The sequence below is a fragment of the Ranitomeya imitator genome, chromosome 8 (assembly GCF_032444005.1).
Source record: "Ranitomeya imitator isolate aRanImi1 chromosome 8, aRanImi1.pri, whole genome shotgun sequence".
Taxonomy (NCBI): Eukaryota; Metazoa; Chordata; class Amphibia; order Anura; family Dendrobatidae; genus Ranitomeya; species Ranitomeya imitator.
In genome coordinates, this window is record NC_091289.1 from 136362236 (window position 1) to 136386671 (window position 24436).

General features: G+C 43.1%; 1 protein-coding gene across 3 annotated transcripts in view; it reads right to left on the reverse strand.

Moving 5' to 3' along the window:
* Positions 1-24436, reverse strand: part of VAV3 (vav guanine nucleotide exchange factor 3) — a 237549-nt gene that overhangs the window by 57951 nt on the left and 155162 nt on the right. For all 3 annotated transcript variants that reach the window (XM_069737388.1, XM_069737389.1, XM_069737387.1), the window contains exons 16-18: positions 15568-15669; positions 10018-10109; positions 7643-7665 (exon numbers count right to left, since the gene is read on the reverse strand). In XM_069737388.1, the coding sequence (XP_069593489.1) occupies positions 7643-7665; positions 10018-10109; positions 15568-15669 (217 nt within the window). The remainder of the gene's footprint in view (positions 1-7642; positions 7666-10017; positions 10110-15567; positions 15670-24436) is intronic.

A 24436-nucleotide genomic window follows, 5' to 3' on the forward strand; every position in this document is an offset into this window, starting at 1 on the left:
TACCCAACCTTTAGCTCGAGAGCCAGATGTGGCTCGCGAGCCCATGATTTGTGGCTCGCGAGCCCATGATTTGTGGCTCGCGACTGTCTGCCAGCTTGGTGAATTAGCTCCTGGTGTAGCAAACAGCTATTAACAGTAGATCTTTTGATGGTTACTTGTGTGTAGACATGCACAGAAGAGCAGATCTGAATGAAGGTAAGATAGGAGACCCTGGAGCTGCCTTGGTGTGATTTCAGTGGAAAAGTTTTGGCTGTCATACTGGTAATGAGGGTTATGGGTGTCACTACTGTGAGTGGGGCAAAAGCTGGATGTGGCTGGAGACCCTCTCTCAGAGCTGAGTGTGGTTCTCAAGGTCAGAAAAGTTGGGGACCTCTGATCTATACCATGAAATATTTTGATTACTTACATATTGCAGGGAAATACTTTGCGGAATGCTGAAAAGCATCCTATTAAGAGCTGAGTAAGAGCCTGTGCTAATATGGCGACTATGGGGGGCATTGTAAGTCCCCAGTTAACATAACAAACTATAGGCACCACGGAATATCTCAGTGGTGTGAAAGATGCAGCTCTTCTTTTTATCAAACACCCTATATGTCGCAGAAGTCATTTACTGCAGCATCTAAGGGGTTAAACTGTCGGGATTGGATATAACTGTCAATTTGGACAAAAGCAGCCCCACTGCAGCTGAGGGTGAACTGACAGCGCCTGTGAGACCAACGTGATGACAATAAGGCCGGGGTCACACTTGCAACTCCAATTCGAGAAACTCGCGCGAGTCTCTCGCCTCCATACCCGGCACTGCCGCTGGCACTCGGGACTGGAGTGTGCAGTTGCATGTATTTCTATGCAGCTGAATGCTCCAGTTCAAACCGCCAGCGGCAGTGCCAGGTATTGATGTGAGAGACTCGTGCGAGTTTCTCGAATTGCAGTTGCAAGTGTAACACCGGCCTTAGAATCGAAGAGGGGAATCTGGTACCCAACTGCAATGTATATTCACAACACTATTAGGAAAACAGCTGAAATGGATCCACCAAGTTCCCCATGTTCCCGTACATTGCAGCATTTGATAGGGGGAAATGCTGAGGGCTCTATTAAATAGTTTTCCGTTATATAATAATTTTCATGCTGTAAGGGCAGAAGAAAGGATCCAATCAACATTGCATTTGCAGGGGAAAGCAAGACTCACGGACTCAATCTTCATAACCTTACACGTGAAATTACTTAAAGGGGTTTACCCTATGAATAAAGTTCATTTTAATCTATAGATCTTGGAATAATAAGTTCCACAATTGGATGTGATTAAAAAAAATGTTCCTGTGCTGAGATAATCTTATAAATGCTGTGTACTGTGTAATGGCTGTGTCTGACCGTACAGGGACATGGTCTGATCATATCACATCTCCTGGCCAGCCTCATACCCCCCCGCCTGGGCTTTTCCAATTCTGCAAAGTCAAACTTGGGAAGAGCTCTCAGTTTGGACTAGCGGAAAGATCACACTGCCGATCCAAACCGGAGCGCAATGCCCTCAGCAACCAGGGAGGCGGATGAGCAACGCACTCATGAAGATTAATTCTGAGAAAACCCCTTTAATGAGATTAAAGAAAAATATATACTGCAAAACTTAGCCTCCCCCTCTAGCCTACGCTGGCCTTGACAGATTCACTTTAATGAGCATATCATAAACCCATATAGAGAGAAAATAAATAAAAATGGAGCATTAAAGCAACAAAAATGGAACTTTGAATGATTATATTAAAAACATAAAATAAAATAATGTGATATATACAAATTAATCCTAAAAAGACATATTACAACATAACAAATTATTAGCCTGTTGCCTTATATAAGATGTAGAAGCAAATGAGAGGTTCTCTTTAATGTGTTAGGATGCTATCTATCCAGAGAAGTTCCAGCAGACTTGTCACTTGTGGCGCTTTCCGCACTGTCTATGTGACAGTCTGTGCCCATGTATAATTCTAGCAGTGAGTGTGCTGTTCTAGGCTCAGTAGCCCACGGCTTTCCTTCCAGAGATTGATAGCAGTCAGGGCGCTGGTGTCACAGGTATGCACTGAATTTAGAATACCTTACTGAGAAGGCTGGTCTCTCCTTACAAGACTGAAACGGTGGAGGACAGTCATATTCCGCTCTCATCTGAGTCAGGGGACATCAAGAAACGGTGGAATATTGAATTAATCATGATAACAATGGAAAATGATGACTGATGAGAATGAGTGACAGCTGTCAGTATTCATCAAAACCGCTGAAACCTATTCTATAATAAAGTCAGTATCCTACGAAGCAGAGGAATAACCGTCATTGCAGTGACTTTGTCCCAAGTATTAAATCTTCCATAAATGTATAGGGAGATGGAAAATCTTTCAAGATGTAAAGCTGCCTGCCACAAACGAAAAAACGCTCTCCAGGGTGTAAAACATGTTCTGCAGTAAATTACAGTGGAGAGGCTCTGCTACGACACAATATTTTAGTAGTTTTCATGATGCACGGTAATAAAAAATATGCTTTAAATAAGATAATAGAAATATGCAATATTTTTAGGTCTAAATGACCCAACTTTGAGTTAAAATGCAAAATGTTTGTGAATGTAATGCATTATTATATGGTTATAAGTGGGAAGCTGAGCCACTTCTCACGGACAAGCTGTGAGTCGGGATAGTCCAGGAGTCCGAGGTCAAGAGTCGGGAGGGTACATCATAAACATTGGGAAGAGACAAAGGTGTAGTCAGGTAAGGGTTCAAGGTCAGAATACCAGGAGATAGCGGATCAGAGCAATGGTGCTAGGCAAAACAGATAGAACGAAGTCCAAGGTCAAGCAGCAAAAATATCCACAAGTAAAGCACAAGGCAAAGAGAGACAAACCACACAGAGCTGAATCTACATCTGGCAGAGATCTGGGACTGACAGCCCAGCTGAGTAGTCTGGCAATCACCTGGGACAGGGAACACCTGAAGGCAGCCCAGCACCTCCCATCTCTGATTGGCTGGCCGAGCTGTCAATCAAAACACTGACAGCTCAGCACGCCCCTGCAATAGACTGCATGACGGCACTGTCAATCAAAGTACTGACAGCTCAGCATGCCCCTGCACAAGATTGGATGGCTGAGCTGTCAGTAACTGCATACCAGACACACTGAAGAGTGGAATTGTGATAATAAGCTCCAATCTATGCCTTGAACAGGATTCATAAAGAGGAGCATTTTGATCACTATAGCTATACAATACATTTGTCAGATAATGTCACTTACAACAGTGTTAGAGGGCTCTTGGCTTTGTAGTGACTAGTGTTGAAACATCTTGGCTACTGTGGCACAGGAGATACCATTTTTTCTGTGGATACTTTGAGACCTGTGAACTCAGGGGTTGAAGGCACAACTAGTTTCCTTCTTTAAAGAGGAATTGTCACTTGCACAAAAAACTAGCTAAATATCTTGTAAAAATTCCTGAGCACTCCTGATTCTGGTGCTCTTTTCCGTTTTATGCTGTACAGCTCCATTACAGACATATTCACATTTGTTCCTTTGGGGCGCACAGGGTCTGATACTGCTGGATTGGCAGCTTCTGAGAGGGAGGTGTGAAAGTGTACGCTCTCAGATAGTACTCTGAAGAAACGCCCAGTTGCACTATGAGCAGAGATTTCACATAGTGCGCTCCAAAAGCAACAAATATAAATATCTCTTGAATGGAGTGGCACAAAACTGAAAAAGGCGGCAAAATCAGGGGAGCTCAGAGTTTTTTTTTTACAAGGTAATTAAGTCAATTTTTTTAACAAGTGACCGATCCTTTTAAAGATAAAAATCAACTGATCACTGTAGCACACAGATAACCTAGGCTAATATTCACATATGCAGGTTCGGTCTCATTCATCTCTCAATGACATTCTCTGAGAGCTTTCAAAGGAGGGCAAATACAAGCCATTGGCATGAATGTGATTACTATTGTTTTGAAAATCTTTTTATATATTATAGAGGCTGCATAATTTTACTGATTGGTGGAGGTCCAGGTTCTGAGATCACCACTGAAAGATCAAAACACCGCTCTGAAGTGCACAGCTCCTAGATGAGCCTCACGCTTGTATCGGTGTATGGTTTCAATAGTAAATCAACGGGTCTATAAATCGCTCTCACAGATGGTGGCGTAAGGACCCATGGACTTAGGCCGGCTTCACACTCAGCGTATGAAAATACGGTCCGTATATTACGGCCGTAATACGCTGAAATGTCCCGAAAATAGTGGTCCGTAGCTCCTCCGTAGGCAGGGTGTGTCAGCGTTTTTTGCGCATGGCATCCTCCGTAGTAATCCGTATGGCATCTGTACTGCGTGGTTTTCTCGCAGGCTTGCAAAACCAACATACCGCTATAGAAATGATCCATGTGTCCCAAAAAGAAAAAAATATATATATATATATACTGTCTATATATATATATATATATATATATATATATATATATATGTCATTAGACACATATATGTATATATATTAATATTTATTCCAGCGCTATACAGCTTGAAAGCCGGTAATTCAATTACCGGCTTTTTCTTTCTCCTTCTTAAAAGCCGACATGATTTGAGACATGGTTTACATACAGTAAACCATGTCTTCTCTCCATTTCTTTTGCAGATTCCACACTACTAATGTCAGTAGTGTGTATCTGCAAAATTTGGCCGTTCTAGCTCTTAAAATAAAGGGTTAAATGGCGGAAAAAATTGGCGTGGGCTCCCGCGCAATTTTCTCCGCCAGAGTAGTAAAGCCAGTGACTGAGGGCAGATATTAATAGCCTGGAGAGGGTCCATGGTTATTGGCCCCCCCCGGCTAAAAACATCTGCCCCCAGCCACCCCAGAAAAGGCACATCTGGAAGATGCGCCTATTCTGGCACTTGGCCACTCTCTTCCCATTCCCGTGTAGCGGTGGGATATGGGGTAATGAAGGGTTAATGCCACCTTGCTATTGTAAGGTGACATTAAGCCTAATTAATAATGGAGAGGCGTCAATTATGACACCTATCCATTATTAATCCAATTGAATGAAAGGGTTAAATAAAACACAAACACATTATTTAAAATTATTTTAATGAAATAAAAACAATGGTTGTTGGAGTATTTTATTCTACGCCTGGGAGCTTTCTAGGAAATTTCCCACGATCTATGAACATCCAGCAGAGGGCGCCTCACCGCAAATGAAGCTAAATATAGCTCATTGATCTATATTTAGACTCATTCCCCGGGGTTTTGCAGCGAGGAGCAGCCTGCATTAGCAAAGCTCCTTGCTGCAAAATGTTTTAACCCCTTCAGAAGGATTTACATCGTTGGACGTTACAGATCTGCGGAGGGTAAGTATATTGTTGGTTTATTATGTTTTTTCTTTCACAGAACGAGGGTCTTCAGTGATTGGATTGGGCGTAGAATAAAATACTCCAACAACCATTGTTTTTGTTTCATTAAAATAATTTTAAATAATGTGTTTGTGTTTTATTTAACCCTTTCATTCAATTGGATTAATAATGGATAGGTGTCATAATTGACGCCTCTCCATTATTAATTAGGCTTAATGTCACCTTACAATAGCAAGGTGGCATTAACCCTTCATTACCCCATATCCCACCGCTACACGGGAATGGGAAGAGAGTGGCCAAGTGCCAGAATAGGCGCATCTTCCAGATGTGCCTTTTCTGGGGTGGCTGGGGGCAGATATTTTTAGCCAGGGGGGGGCCAATAACCATGGACCCTCTCCAGGCTATTAATATCTGCCCTCAGTCACTGGCTTTACTACTCTGGCGGAGAAAATTGCGCGGGAGCCGACGCCAATTTTTTCCGCCATTTAACCCTTTATTTTAAGAGCTAGAACGGCCAAATTTTGCAGATACACACTACTGACATTAGTAGTGTGGAATCTGCAAAAAAAATGGAGAGAAGACATGGTTTACTGTATGTAAACCATGTCTCAAATCATGTCAGGTTTTAGGAAGGAGAAAGAAAAAGCCGGTAATTGAATTACCGGCTTTCAAGCTGTATAGCGCTGGAATAAATAGTAATATATATACATATATGTGTCTCACTGACATATATATATATATATATATATATATATATATACCTATTCTATGTGTACACATTTATTCTACCTATTGGACTGTAAGCTGTCAGTGTGATTTTACTGTACACCGCACTGAATTACCGGCTTTTCTCTCTAACAGCGCTGCGTATTTCTCGCAAGTCACACTGCTTGTCCGTGTGAAATCCGTATTTTTCACGCTTCCATAGACTTTCATTGGCGTATTTCTTGCGCAGTACGGTGACAAACGCAGCATGCTGCGATTTTGTACGGCCGTAGAAAGCCGTATAATACTGATCAGTAAAATACGGCAGATAGGAGCAGGGGCATAGAGAATAATTGTGCCGTATTTTTTGCGAGTTTTACGGACGTAGTTTCTGCGCTCTTACGTCCGTAAAACTCGCAAGTGTGAAGCCGGCCTTACTGTGAGCTGTACTGAGCTCCATGACTGTTTCCGAATTCAGAAACAGCAACACTCAGCAGCCCCTAGAATAAAAATAAAAATGTTTTTTAAAGTGATAGCTACCTATTAATATATAATGCTGCAGAATCTAAGATGCTGTCCCTGCTGGGTAACATCTTCTAAAATCAACAGATTGGTACAAATCTGAGCACTAAAATAATTGGTGATCAACTGTTGGCTAAGCCCACCTCGGAGGGGGACACTCTGATCGAGGTCTCTAATAGGTAATTTTCCTTAGAGTATAACCGTATACTCTCGTGGTTTTATTTGCATCGTTACAAAGACAGAAAAGGACAAAATTAATTCATAGATAAAACAAGCAAAAACAACAATTCTAGTAATGTCTTTCACAAATGGCACATGTACCGAGTAGTTTGCTTACATATCCGATTTTTTATCGTCAAAGGGAGACAATTGCAGAGACATGTCCAATATTGAGCCGAGTGTCAGATCAAAATAATTAATGCAGATCTAAGGGTCCGCGAAAAAAAACGGCCAACACTCGGATGCCATGTGAGTGCGGTCTGTTTCTTACGGACTGCAAGATAGAAGGTAAAAAAAAAAAATTTTCTTATCAGAGAAAAACCTATGACACTCGGAGCAAATTCAAATGAAACCAGGATTGTTTTTATCATCCGTGAATTAAAAATCAGACGTCTGAATGAGACCTTAGTATACAGAAAGCAGATCGGAGATATTGTTGGTTTTTGCCAAATTCGTATTAGGATGTGTTTTCTCAATATTTTGCAATCTAAGTCGTGGAAAATAAATTGATTCAGCTCCGCTACATTGTCCTAAACCCTTAATAACTAAAAATGAGTATATCTCCATAACCACCACATAAACATTGATCTATGCAGTGCCATGATCGGCTGCAGAATGCACGACTGTGTAATGTATGCATTTACCAAGGCTGTTTCTTCTCGTAAAGGGTTAAACCAGCACGTTGGAGAAATATGGTCTTACTTCTCACAGTTTTGCAGCAATAAGAAGACATATGCTCATTCTCATTCTGAAAATATACATAGACGCTGCTCTTTTCAGTAGCATATGGCAGGAGAATGTTATATACATCTACCGAATCACAGAAATAAAAAAAAAAACTAACCTACCCAAGGCTTCAAAGTCCCGGACTCTGGAAAGAAATTAGAAAACAGCATTACCAGTGGGAAGCACAGGACAAAGTCTGATTGTACATGGCACTAGAAATGGGTGTAGACCTGTAATGTACCACGGCTCTGCCTCTGCCCATGTCACCCGCTCTGTAGGAAACAACAAGCCTGGCATATTTTGTTCTGGACCAGTAGTCGTCCAAATAACAGACAGATGACAGGACCCTGGCACGACACATGCTGCACTCTACACTAGGATTCTCAATAAGGAGATCAATAAGCATGTATTCACACATCAATTTTGTGACAAATTAATTTGCTGCAGATTGCACCTGATGCCTTGCAAAAGGTGAAATCTGTGGTCAAAATCCTGGAAATAATTAGGGGAGTGGAAATCAGAGACCAGAGGCAGGCGGAGGGGTCGGGGATTCACAGACCAGAGGCAGACGGTGGGGCCGGGGAATCACAGACCAGAGGCCGGCAGAGAGGCATGGGAATCACAGGCCAGAGGCAGGTGGAGGGGCAGGGGATTCACAGACCAGAGGCAGGTGGAGGGGCAGGGGATTCACAGACCAGAGGCAGGCGGAGGGGCAGGGGATTCACAGACCAGAGGCAGGCGGCGGGGCCGGGGAATCACGGACCAGAGGCAGGTGGAGGGGCAGGGGATTAATAGATCAGAGGAAGGCGGAGGAGCAGGGGATTAATAGACCAGAGGAAGGCGGAGGGGCAGGGGATTAACAGACAAGAGGCATGTGGAGGGGCAGGAGATTCACAGACCAGAGGCAGGTGGCGGGGCCGGGGAATCACGGACCAGAGGCAGGCGGAGAGGCAGGGGATTCACAGGCCAGAGGCAGGCGGAGGGGCAGGGGATTCACAGACCAGAGGCAGGCGGAGGGGCAGGGGATTAACAGACCCGAGGAAAGCGGAGGGGCAGGGGATTAACAGGCCAGAGGCAGGCGAAGGGGCAGGGGATTCACAGACCAGAGGCAGGCGGAGGGGCAAGGGATTCACAGACCAGAGGCAGGCGGAGGGGCAGGGGATTAACAGACCCGAGGAAAGCGGAGGGGCAGGGGATTAACAGACCAGAGGCAGGCGAAGGGGCAGGGGATTCACAGACCAGAGGCAGGCGGAGGGGCAGGGGATTCACAGACCAGAGGCAGGCGGAGGGGCAGGGGATTAACAGACCCGAGGAAAGCGAAGGGGCAGGGCATTCACAGACCAGAGGCAGACGGAAGGGTTGGGGAACCACAGACCAGACGCCGGCGGAGAGGCATGAGAATCACAGATTGGAGGCCGGTGGAGGGGCCAAAGGATCACAAAGAGGTGGTCAGAGGAGAGGAATGGTAGTCACAGACCGGAGGCAGGCATAGAGGCCGGTAACTCACAGACCAGAGGCAGGTGGAGGGGAATAGTAGTCACAGACCGGAGGCAGGCATAGAGGCCAGGAAATCACAGATTGAAGGCTGACGGAGAGGCATGGGAATCATAGACTGGAGGCAGGTAAAGGGGAGGGGGAATCGCATACTGGAGGCCGGTGGAGGGGCTGTGGAATAACAAAGAGGAGGTCAGCGGAGAGGCATGGGCGTCAGACAGGAGGCAGGCATAGAGGCCAGGGAATTACAGACCAGAGGCAGATGGAGGGGTGGAGGAATCACAGATCAGAGGCCGGAGGAGAGGCAGGGAATTCACAGACAAGAGGCAGGCGGTGGGGTGGGGGTATCACAGACAGAGAGAAGATCCTGTGCACAGTCTGGCCCCTACGAAATTGAATTAGCAGACAACTTCAAATGGTGATTAAAGTACAAGAAAACCTATTTCTTCATCCAAAGGTATCAATGTAATCATAATTACAGCGCCATCACAGCCAGGTCTTTACTTTACATTGTAAAATAATGCTGAAAGGTGCTCTTTAAGGCTGCGTTCACATACTGGAGCCACATTGTTTTTATTTCTGAAAAAAAAGTGAGATGGACGTAATGTATGAACACAGCCTGAAAGTTCAATAGAACTACAGAATTTCTATACCGCTATAATATAATATTTTCATGAACATGAAAATGGCTAATAACAGTTCTGCCGCCAGAATAAATTGTGCTATACAGGACTCACTGTAAGCGTTGATGACATTGTACTGGTGCGTTAGTGGTTAAAGTAACAAGCAATTCCCAACTGTTTCCCCAGGCACTCCTATGATAATTAAGGAGGGTCAGAGTCCTCATGAATCTCACATGCTACTCTAATTGTGCATATAAATGGCAGGTTTAAGAGTATATGTGCTCCAATAAAAACACATCACACTCCGAATGAACTTTAATTATTCCTGCCTTGGTTTACAAGCTCATTAAAACATTGCAATCAGTGGGAAGGTTTCCTACCTCCACGCCCGCAGTTATCCACTCTGCCCAGGCACTCTTTGTGCGCCCCTGTCCCACATTTAGAACAATAATACCCTTGGAAGAATGTCCCCCTGAAAAATAAATTCACAATACAGGTTAATGGTTATCCAGCTTAGTATGGATATTTATTAATATGAAGAAAATCAGCTCACATATTAATAAAAATCAACATATAACAGTTTAGTACATGTCATACACCTGGTACAGAAGTCATGTTTGTCCTCTACAGTATATGCTGGCATAAAAGCGATACAGGGAAGGGTGATAACCATCACTGTTATAATACAGCCCCGCCTGATGTTCAGAGCCGGGTCTATCCATAGTGTATGAAATGCGCACATTCCCCAAAGTCAGATTTTCTACATTCTGGATGCCATGTTATCTATCTACATGAAAACTAAGCAGGTGCTATGCTGTCAGCTGCCAGAGGACAGAGAACATGTTAAAAACTTATTTGAATTTGGTAGAAAAACTACAAATTTTTCTGAGGAATTTCTCACGGTGTTAGCGGTGATCTCATTGAGGTCACCGCAGTTCATCGGCTGAGCTGCCCGTTGGAACCGCTGGAAGTCACCAGCGGTAACCTCAATGACGTCACCACAGGTCACTGAAGCTGCGCTCTGACACTCAGCTCAGTGTCTCCTGGATGTCAAGGCTCAATAGTCACATCACGCCACTGCTCTCGCTCAACAAGACATACAGATCAAGCAGAGATAGATTATCGTCGGACAGGTGAGGAATATGGCGTCTGTTTATTTTTTATTTTACACTAAGGCCGGGATCACACACAGCGAGATACGGCCGAGTCTCGCAGGTATAACCAAGCTCTGGCACCAGCACTCCGGAGCGGAGCGTGCAACCGCATAGCAATACATGGAGCTGCACGCTCCGCTCCGGAGTGCCGGTGCCAGAGCTTGTTTTTAACCTGCGAGGCTCGGCCGTATCTCGTTGTAGTGTGATCCCGGCCTAATAAATAAAGAAAAGTGGGTGGGGAGTGTTTATTTCAAATAAAGGAGTCTGTGTCTTTCTTTCAATTACAGGGCTTTATTCTAGCTGTGTATTTTTTACAATGGGCTTGATGGCAGCGGCCATAAAACAACAACCCCAAACTTATTACCCCACTTACCACTGCCACAGGGCAACTAGGAAAAGCTGAGGCTAAGCACTAGATTTGGCACATCTTATGGATGTGCCATTTCTGGGGCGACTATCTTATCTTTTCAGTCTGGGAGGGGGCCAATATCTATGGCCCCTTTCCAAGCTATTAATATCATCCTGCAGCTGTCTGTTTAAGCTTTGCTGGTATTTGATTATAGGGGGACCCCAAGTCAAATGTTAGTCTTCCCTATAATAACCAGTAAAGTCTAAGTAAACAGCCGTGAGTTGGTCTGTTCCCAGAATATTAACATCAGTCCCCACGATCTATGAACATCCAGCAGAGGGCGCCTCACCGCAAATGAAGCTAAATATAGCTCATTGATCTATATTTAGACTCATTCCCCGGGGTTTTGCAGTGAGGAGTAGCATTGCATTAGCAAAGCTCCTGGCTGCAAAATGTTTTAACCCCTTCAGAAGGATTTACATCGTTGGACTTTACAGATCTGTGGAAGGTAAGTATATTGTTGGTTTATTATTTTTTTTTTGTCACAGAACGAGGGTCTTCACTGAGTGGATTGGGCGTTAAATAAAAAATTACAACAACCTTTGTTTTTATTTCATTAAAATAATTTTTAATAATGTGTGTGTGTATTTTTTTAACCCTTTCTTTCAATTGGATTAATAATGGATAGGTGTCATAATTGACGCCTCTCCATTATTAATTAGGCTTAATGTCACCTTACAATAGCAAGGTGGCATTAACCCTGCATTACCCCATATCCCACCGCTACACGGGAATGGGAAGAGAGTGGCCAAGTGCCAGAATTGGCGCATCTTCCAGATGTGCCTTTTCTGGGGTGGCTGGGGGCAGATATTTTTAGCCAGGGGGGGGGGCCAATAACCATGGACCCTCTCCAGGCTATTAATATCTGCCCTCAGTCACTGGCTTTACTACTCTGGCGGAGAAAATTGTGCGGGAGCCCACGCCAATTTTTTCCGCCATTTAACCCTTAAATATAATGGCTAGAACGCCCAAATTTTGCATATACACACTACTAACATTAGTAGTGTGGAATATGCAAAAAAAATGGTGATATGAGATGGTTTACTGTATGTAAACCAGGTCTCATATCATGTCGGGTTTGTGAAGGAGAAAGCAAAAGCCGGTAATTGAATTACCAGCTTTAAAGCTGTATAGCGCTGCATTAAATATAAATATATATATATAGGTGTCTCCCTGACATATACAGTGGGGCAAAAAAGTATTTAGTCAGTCAGCAATAGTGCAAGTTCCACCACTTAAAAAGATGAGGCGTCTGTAATTTACATCATAGGTAGACCTCAACTATGGGAGACAAACTGAGAAAAAAAAATCCAGAAAATCACATTGTCTGTTTTTTTAATCATTTTTTTTGCATATTATGGTGGAAAATAAGTATTTGGTCAGAAACAAACAATCAAGATTTCTGGCTCTCACAGACCTGTAACTTCTTCTTTAAGAGTCTCCTCTTTCCTCCACTCATTACCTGTAGTAATGGCACCTGTTTAAACTTGTTATCAGTATAAAAAGACACCTGTGCACACCCTCAAACAGTCTGACTCCAAACTCCACTATGGTGAAGACCAAAGAGCTGTCAAAGGACACCAGAAACAAAATTGTAGCCCTGCACCAGGCTGGGAAGACTGAATCTGCAATAGCCAACCAGCTTGGAGTGAAGAAATCAACAGTGGGAGCAATAATTAGAAAATGGAAGACATACAAGACCACTGATAATCTCCCTCGATCTGGGGCTCCACGCAAAATCCCACCCCGTGGGGTCAGAATGATCACAAGAACGGTGAGCAAAAATCCCAGAACCATGCGGGGGGACCTAGTGAATGAACTGCAGAGAGCTGGGACCAATGTAACAAGGCCTAACATAAGTAACACACTACGCCACCATGGACTCAGATCCTGCAGTGCCAGACGTGTCCCACTGCTTAAGCCAGTACATGTCCGGGCCCGTCTGAAGTTTGCTAGAGAGCATTTGGATGATCCAGAGGAGTTTTGGGAGAATGTCCTATGGTCTGATTAAACCAAACTGGAACTGTTTGGTAGAAACACAACTTGTCGTGTTTGGAGGAAAAAGAATACTGAGTTGCATCCATCAAACACCATACCTACTGTAAAGCATGGTGGTGGAAACATCATGCTTTGGGGCTGTTTCTCTGCAAAGGGGCCAGGACGACTGATCCGGGTACATGAAAGAATGAATGGGGCCATGTATCGTGAGATTTTGAGTGCAAACCTCCTTCCATCAGCAAGGGCATTGAAGATGAAACATGGCTGGGTCTTTCAACATGACAATGATCCAAAGCACACCGCCAGAGCAACGAAGGAGTGGCTTCGTAAGAAGCATTTCAAGGTCCTGGAGTGGCCTAGCCAGTCTCCAGATCTCAACCCTATAGAAAACCTTTGGAGGGAGTTGAAAGTCTGTGTTGCCAAGCAAAAAGCCAAAAACATCACTGCTCTAGAGGAGATCTGCATGGAGGAATGGGCCAACATACCAACAACAGTGTGTGGCAACCTTGTGAAGACTTACAGAAAACGTTTGACCTCTGTCATTGCCAACAAAGGATATATTGCAAAGTATTGAGATGAAATTTTGTTTCTGACCAAATACTTATTTTCCACCATAATATGCAAATAAAATGTTAAAAAAAACAGACAATGTGATTTTCTGGATTTTTTTTTCTCAGTTTGTCTCCCATAGTTGAGGTCTACCTATGATGTAAATTACAGACGCCTCTCATCTTTTTAAGTGGTGGAACTTGCACTATTGCTGACTGACTAAATACTTTTTTGCCCCACTGTATATATGTATATATACCTATTCTATGTGTATATATCTACTCTCATCTAACCTGTCAGTGTGATTTTACTGTACTCTGCACTGAATTGCCGGCTTTTCTAAGGACACGGGTGCGTAAAAATCGGACAGCACTCGCATGGTGCGAGTGCTGTGCGTTTTTTTTCTCGCACCCATTGACTTGCATTGGCGAGTCTCGTCCGAGAATCTCAGCAATACGCAGCATGCTGCGATTTTATTCTCAGCCGACACAGATTTTTCTCAGTCCGATTTCGGCTGGGAAAAAAAATCGCAAATGGAGTGTCACATATTGATTAACATTGGTCCGAGTGCAATCCGATTTTTTATCGGATTGCACTCGTCCGTTTTCCTCACAAGTGGAGATGAGCCCTAAGGCTCAGGGGGCCTATTAGGCCCAATCACAGCTATAGCCTCATTCGGCTAATTTGATAGAAAGTCAACAAAGTTATGGCTTTTGAGCACAGAAAATGTAAAACAAATTGCTACATCCTTGCAGGGGTTGGCCGCTTTCTAGTCAAAACTCTAAAATGTCCTTAATTGTTGTGTAGAGACATGAATACCCTCTTTGCTTCGTCCCGCGCACTGGAGGTGGTGGCGGTCCCGTAGACAATCATGTGATTGTGTCCCTGGCTTTTTCCTCTTTTGTACAGGAGCTAACAGCATTCAGCATATCGGCAGATACAGGCATCAGAATCTCCCATATTTCACATATGCTGAATGCTTGTGCCGCCTGCACAGAAGAGGACGGACTCAAGTAAGGGTTGGCTTAGAAGAAGGGGCAAGGCCTACACAAATTCACTATAATTTACCCCACAAAAATTGGTTTTATAGAAGAAATGATCTCCAGTGAATGGTCTATGACATGTCTGACTGTGATGCACCGGCAGCTGAAAGATACAGCAAATTAATTAAGAGGCGATCACCAATTAAAGGGGATAGCTGGGACTTTAAATAAAAACGCATGTAGTTGGTAACAGAGGCAATTACCAGCCTGTTGTACCTGGTGTTGGTCACTGACCGCTCCTGCCAGAGATTCAGCTGCTCCGTCAACAGAGCGGCAGTTGGCAGGACCACTGGTGTCATGCTGATTGACAGCCGGCTTCCCCTAATTAGCCTGTCAATCAGCATGACGTCAGTAGTCCCATCCTGTCAACAGGGAGAGAAACTGCTGCTCTGTTCATGTGACGTGAGTGAAGTATGTAACCACTCTGTGTCGGCGGAGGATGGCGCCAGGCACAACAGGCAGGTAGGTAGCAACTACCTGCCTGTTAGTGCTTAGGTACATATTATTTTTATTTAAGGCAGATATCACCTAAACGTGGCGCCTTATAATCAAGTGGACTGTGGATCAAGACTGGAGCACAAATCTCCAGAATTGATGAAGTCCCCCCAAAGTACGTAGTGCAGAGGTATAATAAGGGCTCCATTATGCATACACCCGGTGACAGGATCCCTTAGCAGGGTCGGCAGAAGGCATTTTGGCAGCACCGTTTCATACATCAGGACATGATAAATATACAGTAAGGCGACTTCTGCTAGGAGAGCAGTACTGGGGACTTACCTGAGCAGCATCTGACAAACGCTGCAGGACGTAACCCGCTCAAACGTGTGCATCTTAAATTCATGATTATTGGAGGTGGCGTACTCCGGACGAATGTTGGATCTGGAAGAAAGTGCAGTGAGACATTGGACAACAAGGCAGAAATCTCCATGTCGTCAGCCAGGCACTAAATCACACATGTAGTTTTTATGCAGCTTTTCGTTCCATGAACCACTGTTTGCCGGGTACCATACATCACGCCATAATAGATACGTCGTAATAGCAGGAGAAGAACCGCACAACCAATGCTGGATGTGTCCAATAATCCTGTACTATCCGTCTGATATAACCAGACACGTGCACGCGCTCCACGGTCCGGTGATCCAGGGTGATATATCCTTCCTATAACCTAACTGCACCAACATGATCATTTGGTGCTCGGACTGAATAATATGAAACCAAATGGGAAGGGTCTTCCCCAGCCTTGTAAGTATGAGCATGCCCCTGTGGAAGATACAGAGATAAAGAACAAAGACAAGAACGTGACCGGACAGCAGGAGGTGCAGACTAGCACCTCAGTCACACGGTAGTTTTTCTCGTACAAATGCTGTCTGTTTTTCACAGTTAGAACTCGTGCCTATGGTATGGGACTGTTCACATGTCTGATTTTTTTCTTTGGATCAAATTTTAGAGATATGTCTGATTTTGATCCGAGTGTCAGATCAAGATTGGCAATTCAAATCTATAGGCCCGTGAAAAAATAGGACTGCACTTGGATGGCATCTGAGTGCAGTGTGATAATCACGGACTTTCAGAAGGTGGAGACATTTTTTTTCTCACTCCACGTACAAGAAAAACTGATGGCACTCTGATTGCACTGTGATCAGAATAATCAGTCTGTTTTTCTCATACGTGGAAAATACTGATGTCTGAATGAGCCCTAGTAAAGAAGTGTCTTTACTACCAGCAAAGCAATTGCCATTTAACCGCTTCCACCAATATACAGGGGTTTCTGTCTCCACTTATGGACAGATACTAGACACACGGTCTTGCTGTCACTGAGTGTTGTCAACGACAGAACGGCCAGATGAGGAGAGAAGGCTGCAAATGTAATGAGGGAAAAGTCAGTTCTCAGATGGAAGACGAGCGCCGCTCCTGATCTCAGCACCTGATCTGTATCTTTTACTATCAGCACAGACATTTCTGGCCTTTACCATCACATGGATGGAGGTGGATAGGAACTTCTGACATGCACTGTCATAGAACAGTGGTAAATTTAAGGTGCAGATGCTTTAGGTCTCTCTGCATTGCATTAATTATGCTATATTATACATTGCTATATACATATATTTAAGATGCCTCCTGCAATTTACTGTGTTTACATGGGACTGCTAAAGCAAGGCTGTAAATAAAGACAACAGATCTGACAGGCCCCTGTATCTTCACATAGTGGAACAATGATGTCATTGCTGGACAGCTATGTGCGCACAAACCTTTTATCTTTTCAATATGGTAACAAAGGATATGGACACTATTGGGGAAAAAACACATACAGCTCTGGCAAAAATGAAGAGACCACCATATCAAAACCCAGTCATGGCAGCCCAATCTCCAGACCTGAACCCTAATGAAAACCTCTGGAATGTAATCAGGAGGATGATGGATAGTCACAAGCCATCAAACAAAGAAGAACTACTTACATTTTTGCACCTGAAGCAGTGTGAAAGACTGGTGGAAAGCATGCCAAGACGCATGAAAGCTGTGATTAAGAACCATGGTTATTCCACAAAATATTGATTTCTAAACCCTTCCTGAGTTACAACATTAGTATTGTTGTTTCTAAATGATTATGAACTTGTTTTCTTTGTATTATTTGAAGTCTGATTATTTCTTTGCCAGAAAAAAAATACAAAAATTATTCCTTGGAACTTCGGAGACATGAAGTCAGAGGTTTATAGAATAAAAGAACAATTTACATTTTACGCAAAAATATACCTATAAAGAGAAAAATCAGAGAAACTGAACATTTTGCAGTGGTCTCTTAATTTTTGCCAGAGCTGTATATATTTTTTTACTTACTTTTTTTAACCATCATTTTAATTTCTGTTTCACAAATCAGTATTACGCATGAAGAAAAACATCTTTGTAATATATCTTATCAGAGAAATCTGCTTCTTTCTCCTTTCTCAATTGGAGGGGAGATAAGGGTTACAGACTTTGACGTAAACAGGAGCTCACTCACTGATTTACTGTTAACTCATGTACTGTGATACACAGAAGTTGTAGAAGACTCATGAACTGTGATACATAGAAGCTGTAGAAGACTCATTTACTGTGATACATTGAAGCTGTAGAAGACTCGTGTACTGTGATACACAGAAGATGTAGAAGACTCATGCACTGTGATACATAGAAGCTGTAGAAGACTCATGTACTGTGATACACAGAAGATGTAGAAGACTCATGCACTCTGATACATAGAAGCTGTAGAAGACAACATTTTTACTTAAACTCTAAGTAATTGGAAGTTTCAGTTTATTTACCCTGCATCCCGTTCTCCAACATGTGGACTGCTTTAATTATAAATACAGGGGTTTCTCACAACATTAGAATATCATCAAAAAGTTAATTTATTTCAGTTATTCAATACAAAAAGTGAAACTCATATATTATATAGAGTCATTACAAACAGAGTGATTTATTTCTGTTAATGTTGATGATTATGGCTTACAAGTTACAGCCAATGAAAACCCAAAAGTCATTATCTCAGTACATTAGAATATTTTATCACACCAGCTTTAAAAATGATTGTAAAATCCGAAATGTTGGCCTACTGAAATGTATGTTCAGTAAATGCATTTAATACTTGGTGCTTTTATATCAATAACTGCATCAATGCGGTGTGGCATGGAGGTGAGGCTGTGGCACTGCTGAGGTGTTATGGAAGCCCAGGTTGCTTTGATGGCAGCCTTCAGCTCGTCTGCATTGTTCGGTCTGGTGTCTCTCATCTTCCTCTTGCGATTTTCTATGTATATGTACCACAATTACCCTCTAATACATGCAGGACTCAGAGGAATCATTATCTGGAGGTCACAGCTGAAAGTCTCCTAGTTAACATTGAGCAATATAGTTTGCACATATGCTTTCTGAAAAAGCAATATATACATTGTGTATTATTAATAATCTCTACACAGCCTCCGGTACACTGGGATATTGGCTGACACTGACTTATTTCTTTGTCAAAAAAAATCTCTCCTATATTGTAACATTTGTGTTTTATACTCTGTAACCCTCATTACTATATTATTCCATATATTTGTCAGATTGTTGAATTAACAAAGACTTCTAGCTCAACATGGTTATGCTACTCTGGCATTTCAATGTAGTATTTATAGAGTTCATACACTGTAGTAGCAGATGACAGCAGTATGTTCACATGTTGCATTTTTGCAGCGTTTTTGTTTCTGCAGCTGCGATGTTCAGGCAGATTACATATGTGATTTGCCTACAGTGCATGATAATAAAGTATTTTTATTAACAAAAAATGCTGGACAAAATGCAGCACACATTTTGCTATGTTTTTCCAGCATTTTTCCAGTTTCTCATCAATTTTGCTGGAAAAATTGTGAAAGAATTGCCCGGTACTGTAAAATGCAGCTTGTTTTCCCCCCGAAAAAAAACGCACCAAAAACGATACAAAAATGTAACACATGAAAATGGTGGTATGGAACAGCAATGTATGTATACTAATCTGTGGTGTACCTTTTTTTTTACTGTACACTGACCACTATGATGCAGTGAGGAGTATGGTGCTGGATGGGAGATAAATTCCTCCCAGAAAGTGCCTCTCGCACTGGTAAGCAGCAGGTAAAAGGTCAATACCTGGCCTGGACCTTCTCTGCTATTCCAGGTTGTAGAGGCAACACCCGGATTGCACAGCTGCAGATACTAAGACAGCATAAATACACAGCCAGAGCTCCTAATGTGTGTTGGTGGGTAGGAAAGAGCTGAGGAGTGTTTTGTGGCAACATCAGACCTGTACGGCCTAGAGGCTGGCGTTCAGCGCAGGCAAACTAGGCATTTGTCTGGGCCACCACTCCCCCAGAGGCCCCCAGTCAGTGGCTTGCTACAAGGCTGCTATGGGGCCTGTGAGTCAGAGGGACCCAGTGCCAGTGCCGCCCCATCCTCATCCTCACCCCCGCATTCAACTGTATCAACATCATAGATACCAATACAGTTGAAATCAATGATGGAAGGGAGGGAGAGCATCAGGTGACTCTCCCTCCCCCATCATTTTCCCTCTGCTTTTAATGCAGCGGGCGCAATGACGTCACTTCATTGCGCGCCAAGCTGTGCCGAGCAGTGGAGCTGTTGAGTAGGCGAGTGGCAGAGACCAGCGCAGCAGGGGAAAGAAGAGAGGTGAGTATGTATTTATTTTTAAACACAGTGGCCATAATACTGGAGGAATATAGGGGCTGAATTATACTCTATGGGGGGCTGCATGATACTCCATCAAGGAATATGGGGAGTGCTTTATACTATGTGTACTATATGGGGGCTGCATTATATTCTATGGGGGCTGCATTATACTCTATGGGGTCTGTGTTATAATCTAGGGGAGCTGCGTTATAATCTATCAAGGACTATGGGGGCTGGGTTATAGTCTATGGGGGCTCTGTTATAATCTATCAAGGACTATTGGGAGTGCATTATACTATATGAGGGCTGCATTTTACTGTATGGAGGACTATGGGGAATGCATTATACTGTATGGAGGACTATAGGGAATACATTATACTGTATGGAGGACTATGGGGAATACATCATACTGTATGGAGTGCTACAGGGAAGTCTTTATACTATGTGGAGGACTATGGGGAGCATTATTCTATATGGAGGACTATGGGGTGCATTACACTAAACAAGCAAAATGCTGCCTATTCATCAAGTGATTGGATTGTTTATGTTGGAACAGAGATCATTATTCTTAGCAGCACATCGCTCAGAGAAAACTGCAGATATGATGATACTGTATGTGTACAGATTGATCTACTAGTGATCGTTCTTCAGCAGGTGTAAAGAGGCCGGGAAACAAGAATTGAACGACTTCAATATTGTTGATCTGAAATCAGTGCATGTAAATACAATGTTTCTGTGTGATGGTGCAATATATGAGCATTTGGGGTCCCACTTTAAACTTTTGACAATTTGTCTAAAACCAGCCCTTCAGACTGGCACGCCTGGGTCCTAACCTATATTGTGGAAACAAGCTGGACTTTTGCTTTGTCTGATGTAAGACTGTGGACTTTTTTGTCTCCTGGCAGTGGCAATGAAACACTGAGCTTGAACTGAAAACTTGCAATGGCCTCTTTACTGCGTCCCTGCCATTGCCTACCAGGGCTGTTAAAGGGGTTGTTCACTATCAGGACCCCATATAAAAAAGTGCAATGGTTACTCATCTCCTGCAGCGAGACCCTTCCAGCAATGTCCACACCGTTGTTCCTGGAGAGTGATGTAACTTGTGTTGTCACATGTCAGTCGCAGCCTAAAAGCGACAGCAGAAATGGAGATGGCAGGAACAGCGATGCTGCAGGGGATTAGTATATATTGTTTTTCTTTTATATGGGATCCTGAATTCTTATCAAAAGAAGAAAGAATCCAGCAAAATGAGGAGGTCCATAAAAACTTGAAGTTTATTTAAAAATCTACAAATCCATAAAAACCTGTAGGGTAATGAACAGCAGCAAACGCGTTTCAGACGTTAGTCCTTATTCACTGCATTGCTGAATTGATTAGGTGGGGATTGTCCGGTAGTGGACCCCACATTAAAGCTGCCAGAATATAGCCTAGACCGAACACAACTGTACCCACTGTCGACAGGTTTGCAGTCTGTGAGCGTGAACAAGTGTTCCCATTCACTAACAGCAAATAAATATCTTAAAAATGGTGGACAATCGAAACACAAAAATTGCTGTTTATAAACTTTTAACCCTTTTACACAGTGAGGAATCATAAACCTTGCATTGGATAATCTCCTTAAAATGACCCTATTAACAGTGTTCTATTCTGGTAAATTGTACTAACATGAGGAGGTCTTAAGCGGGGACAGACATATCAAAGCCTCATAACACATCAGGACTATTTAGTCACTCATAAATTCATAATTACTAGCAATGAGGCATTACGGGGCTAAAAAAAAGCATGGCTCCTTTCTCCTAGAATCATCACCACAGCTAATGAATGATATTACAACACAGATTTACCTCAGGTGGCCGGTGGAAAGGTGCTGCACTGTTCTGGGAGAGAGCAGCCATGTTTTCTAAGCTGTAAGACCCCACGTGCTCCCACATTGACCAGACATGGAGGCTTTCTGCTGTTGTGTAGACAACTTCATATGACTAAACAGGTAGCTGGTTTCTCTAGATATAAACATAAAATGACCCTGGAGAGATTGAACAGATTCTTTGACTACAAATCTGCTTGAATTTATCAGATCCTGACAGACAAGCAGAACCTTCTGCACAAGTCTGACATTCACGCCGCGTCTTCCCCTAAAGAACCATTATTTTATTCATGAGATGTGTTTTTTCTCTACCCAAATGCATTCATTCTGTTCCTAAAAAAACTGCCTGAATCTAAGTTACCACTCAGCTGATAAGGATTGCTGAAGATACGCCGGGAAAATACATTTAAGCTGAGCAAACATAGCGGATATTTGTGTTATTGTAAAGGAATATTGTATCCTCTGTATAAGGATCGGAGAAGAAAAATGTAAGAGCGATTTGGAGAAGAGGCGCTGAGTCTTCTCAGGGTCACCATACAAGTCATGGAGCAATGGGAACAAATATAATTGCAGACATTTTACATTCTGGTCTTTCTGATTATCCAACAACTAATACAGGAATGCAATTTGAAGTTAAAAATATTATATTTCTGTGGTGTTTGTTAAAGGGGTTGTCCAATACTCGGACAACCCCCTTCTGAATCCCCTTGTTCTCATCAGTAAAATAACAACAACTTACATCTGGTGCCAGCACTGTTAGGCTACCTTTACACGTGCTGTGATTTTTCGGCTCGTTTTTGCGGCCAAATACATTTTTATGGGGCCGCAAAAACAGGCCGCGTAAATTTGTCGGAGCGCCGTATGGCCTGCTCAATATTTTTCACGGCTTAAGGACACAGCCCCCATTGTTTGCGGTGCACTGTTAACACCGTATTTGCAGAACGCATTTTTTTTTTTCAATACGGCAATCCGCAAGATTTTTTAGGCCCGTTTTTGCGGCAGACCATGAAAATTCCGGCAATACGGCCAGCAAAAAAATGCCGCTAGAACAGCGGACCTAATATGCTGCTCACACTGTCACGATTCCTTTGTATTCTCTGTGTGGATGGACGGATGTCATTTGAATACATGTGATCACATACCTACTAGACTCTCTTCTGACAGAACATTGAGAAGCGGAAGAGAGTCTAGTCAGTACAGGCTGCGACTTATGTAACTGATACCTGTCATAAAAGCTTTGATGAATGCCCCCCGATGCGTGAGACCACCTAAAGAGGCAATTTGTGCTTAACTTTGAAGCAACGTCTTCTCACCACTACATGGGAATTGCAGTGTGAACAATTTTTATCATGTTATAATGATAAATAATCCCATAGAAAGACTTGGAGAACAATATTCTGATTGTTTTTTTGGATGTTTTTGCACTTTCTAGTAACGGTACATATACAGCCGCATGTTTGCTGGCGACACAGGGCACCTCCATCCTCAGGACTGGAGACGGAACCTCAGAAGTCAAAGCCTACTCAGTGTACGGTTAGTGAATAATACTATTTTTTTTTCATCATTTTGCATTAAAAAAACAAAAACATTGTAATCTGTCTTGGTTCAACATCATTTGTTGATCTGTCAATTGTGGTTGCTGTCAGTAATTATCCCTCCTATTTACATGCGAAGGCTGAAAACTGGTTGTGCTCAACAGGCTGCGACAATCCGTGCTCCGGCGTGATCTGAATGTGATCGGAAGAGTTTTTCATCTTCTTGATGTAGCAATAATGTTTGAATTCACCAATAGCAAGCTGATATCATAAAATGGTGAGAAAAAGAAACACAAATAGATTGCGGAAGACAGATGAGAACTAACATGTCATCCATTCATACGAGGGCACAAAAAGTTGGGCTGTGAACACATCGTGTATATACACATATAGAAGAAGTAAAAGTTGGGATACACCTCTTCATGCAACAGTTTTTTCTTATTGAAATGTGAACCATGTAGATTCAGACTAAAGGTACCGTTACACTAAAAAAAGATTTACCAACGATCACGACCAGCGATACGACCTGGCCGTGATCGTTGGTAAGTCGTTGTGTGGTCGCTGGAGAGCTGTCACACAGACAGCTCTCCAGCGACCAACGATGCCGAAGTCCCCGGGTAACCAGGGTAAACATCGGGTTACTAAGCGCAGGGCCGCGCTTAGTAACCCGATGTTTACCCTGGTTATCTTTGTAAATGAAAAAAAAAAAAACACAACATACTCACATTCCAGTGTCTGTCACGTCCCCCGTCGTCACCTTCCCGTACTGATTGTGTCAGTGCCGGCCGGCCGTAAAGCGGAGCACAGTCAGTGCGGGAAGCTGACGGCGCTGACAGTCAGTGCGGGAAGCTGACGCCGGGGGACGTGATTCAGCCGATTCAGCGATGACAGCGGGTGATCAGCGACCAAAAAAAGGTTCTGATCATTCCCAGCGACCAACGATCTCCCAGCAGGGGCCTGATCGTTGGTCGCTGTCACGCTTAACGATTTCGTTACCGATATCGTTGCTACGTCACAAAAAGCAACGATATCGTTAACGAAATCGTTATGTGTGAAGGTACCTTAAAGGCAG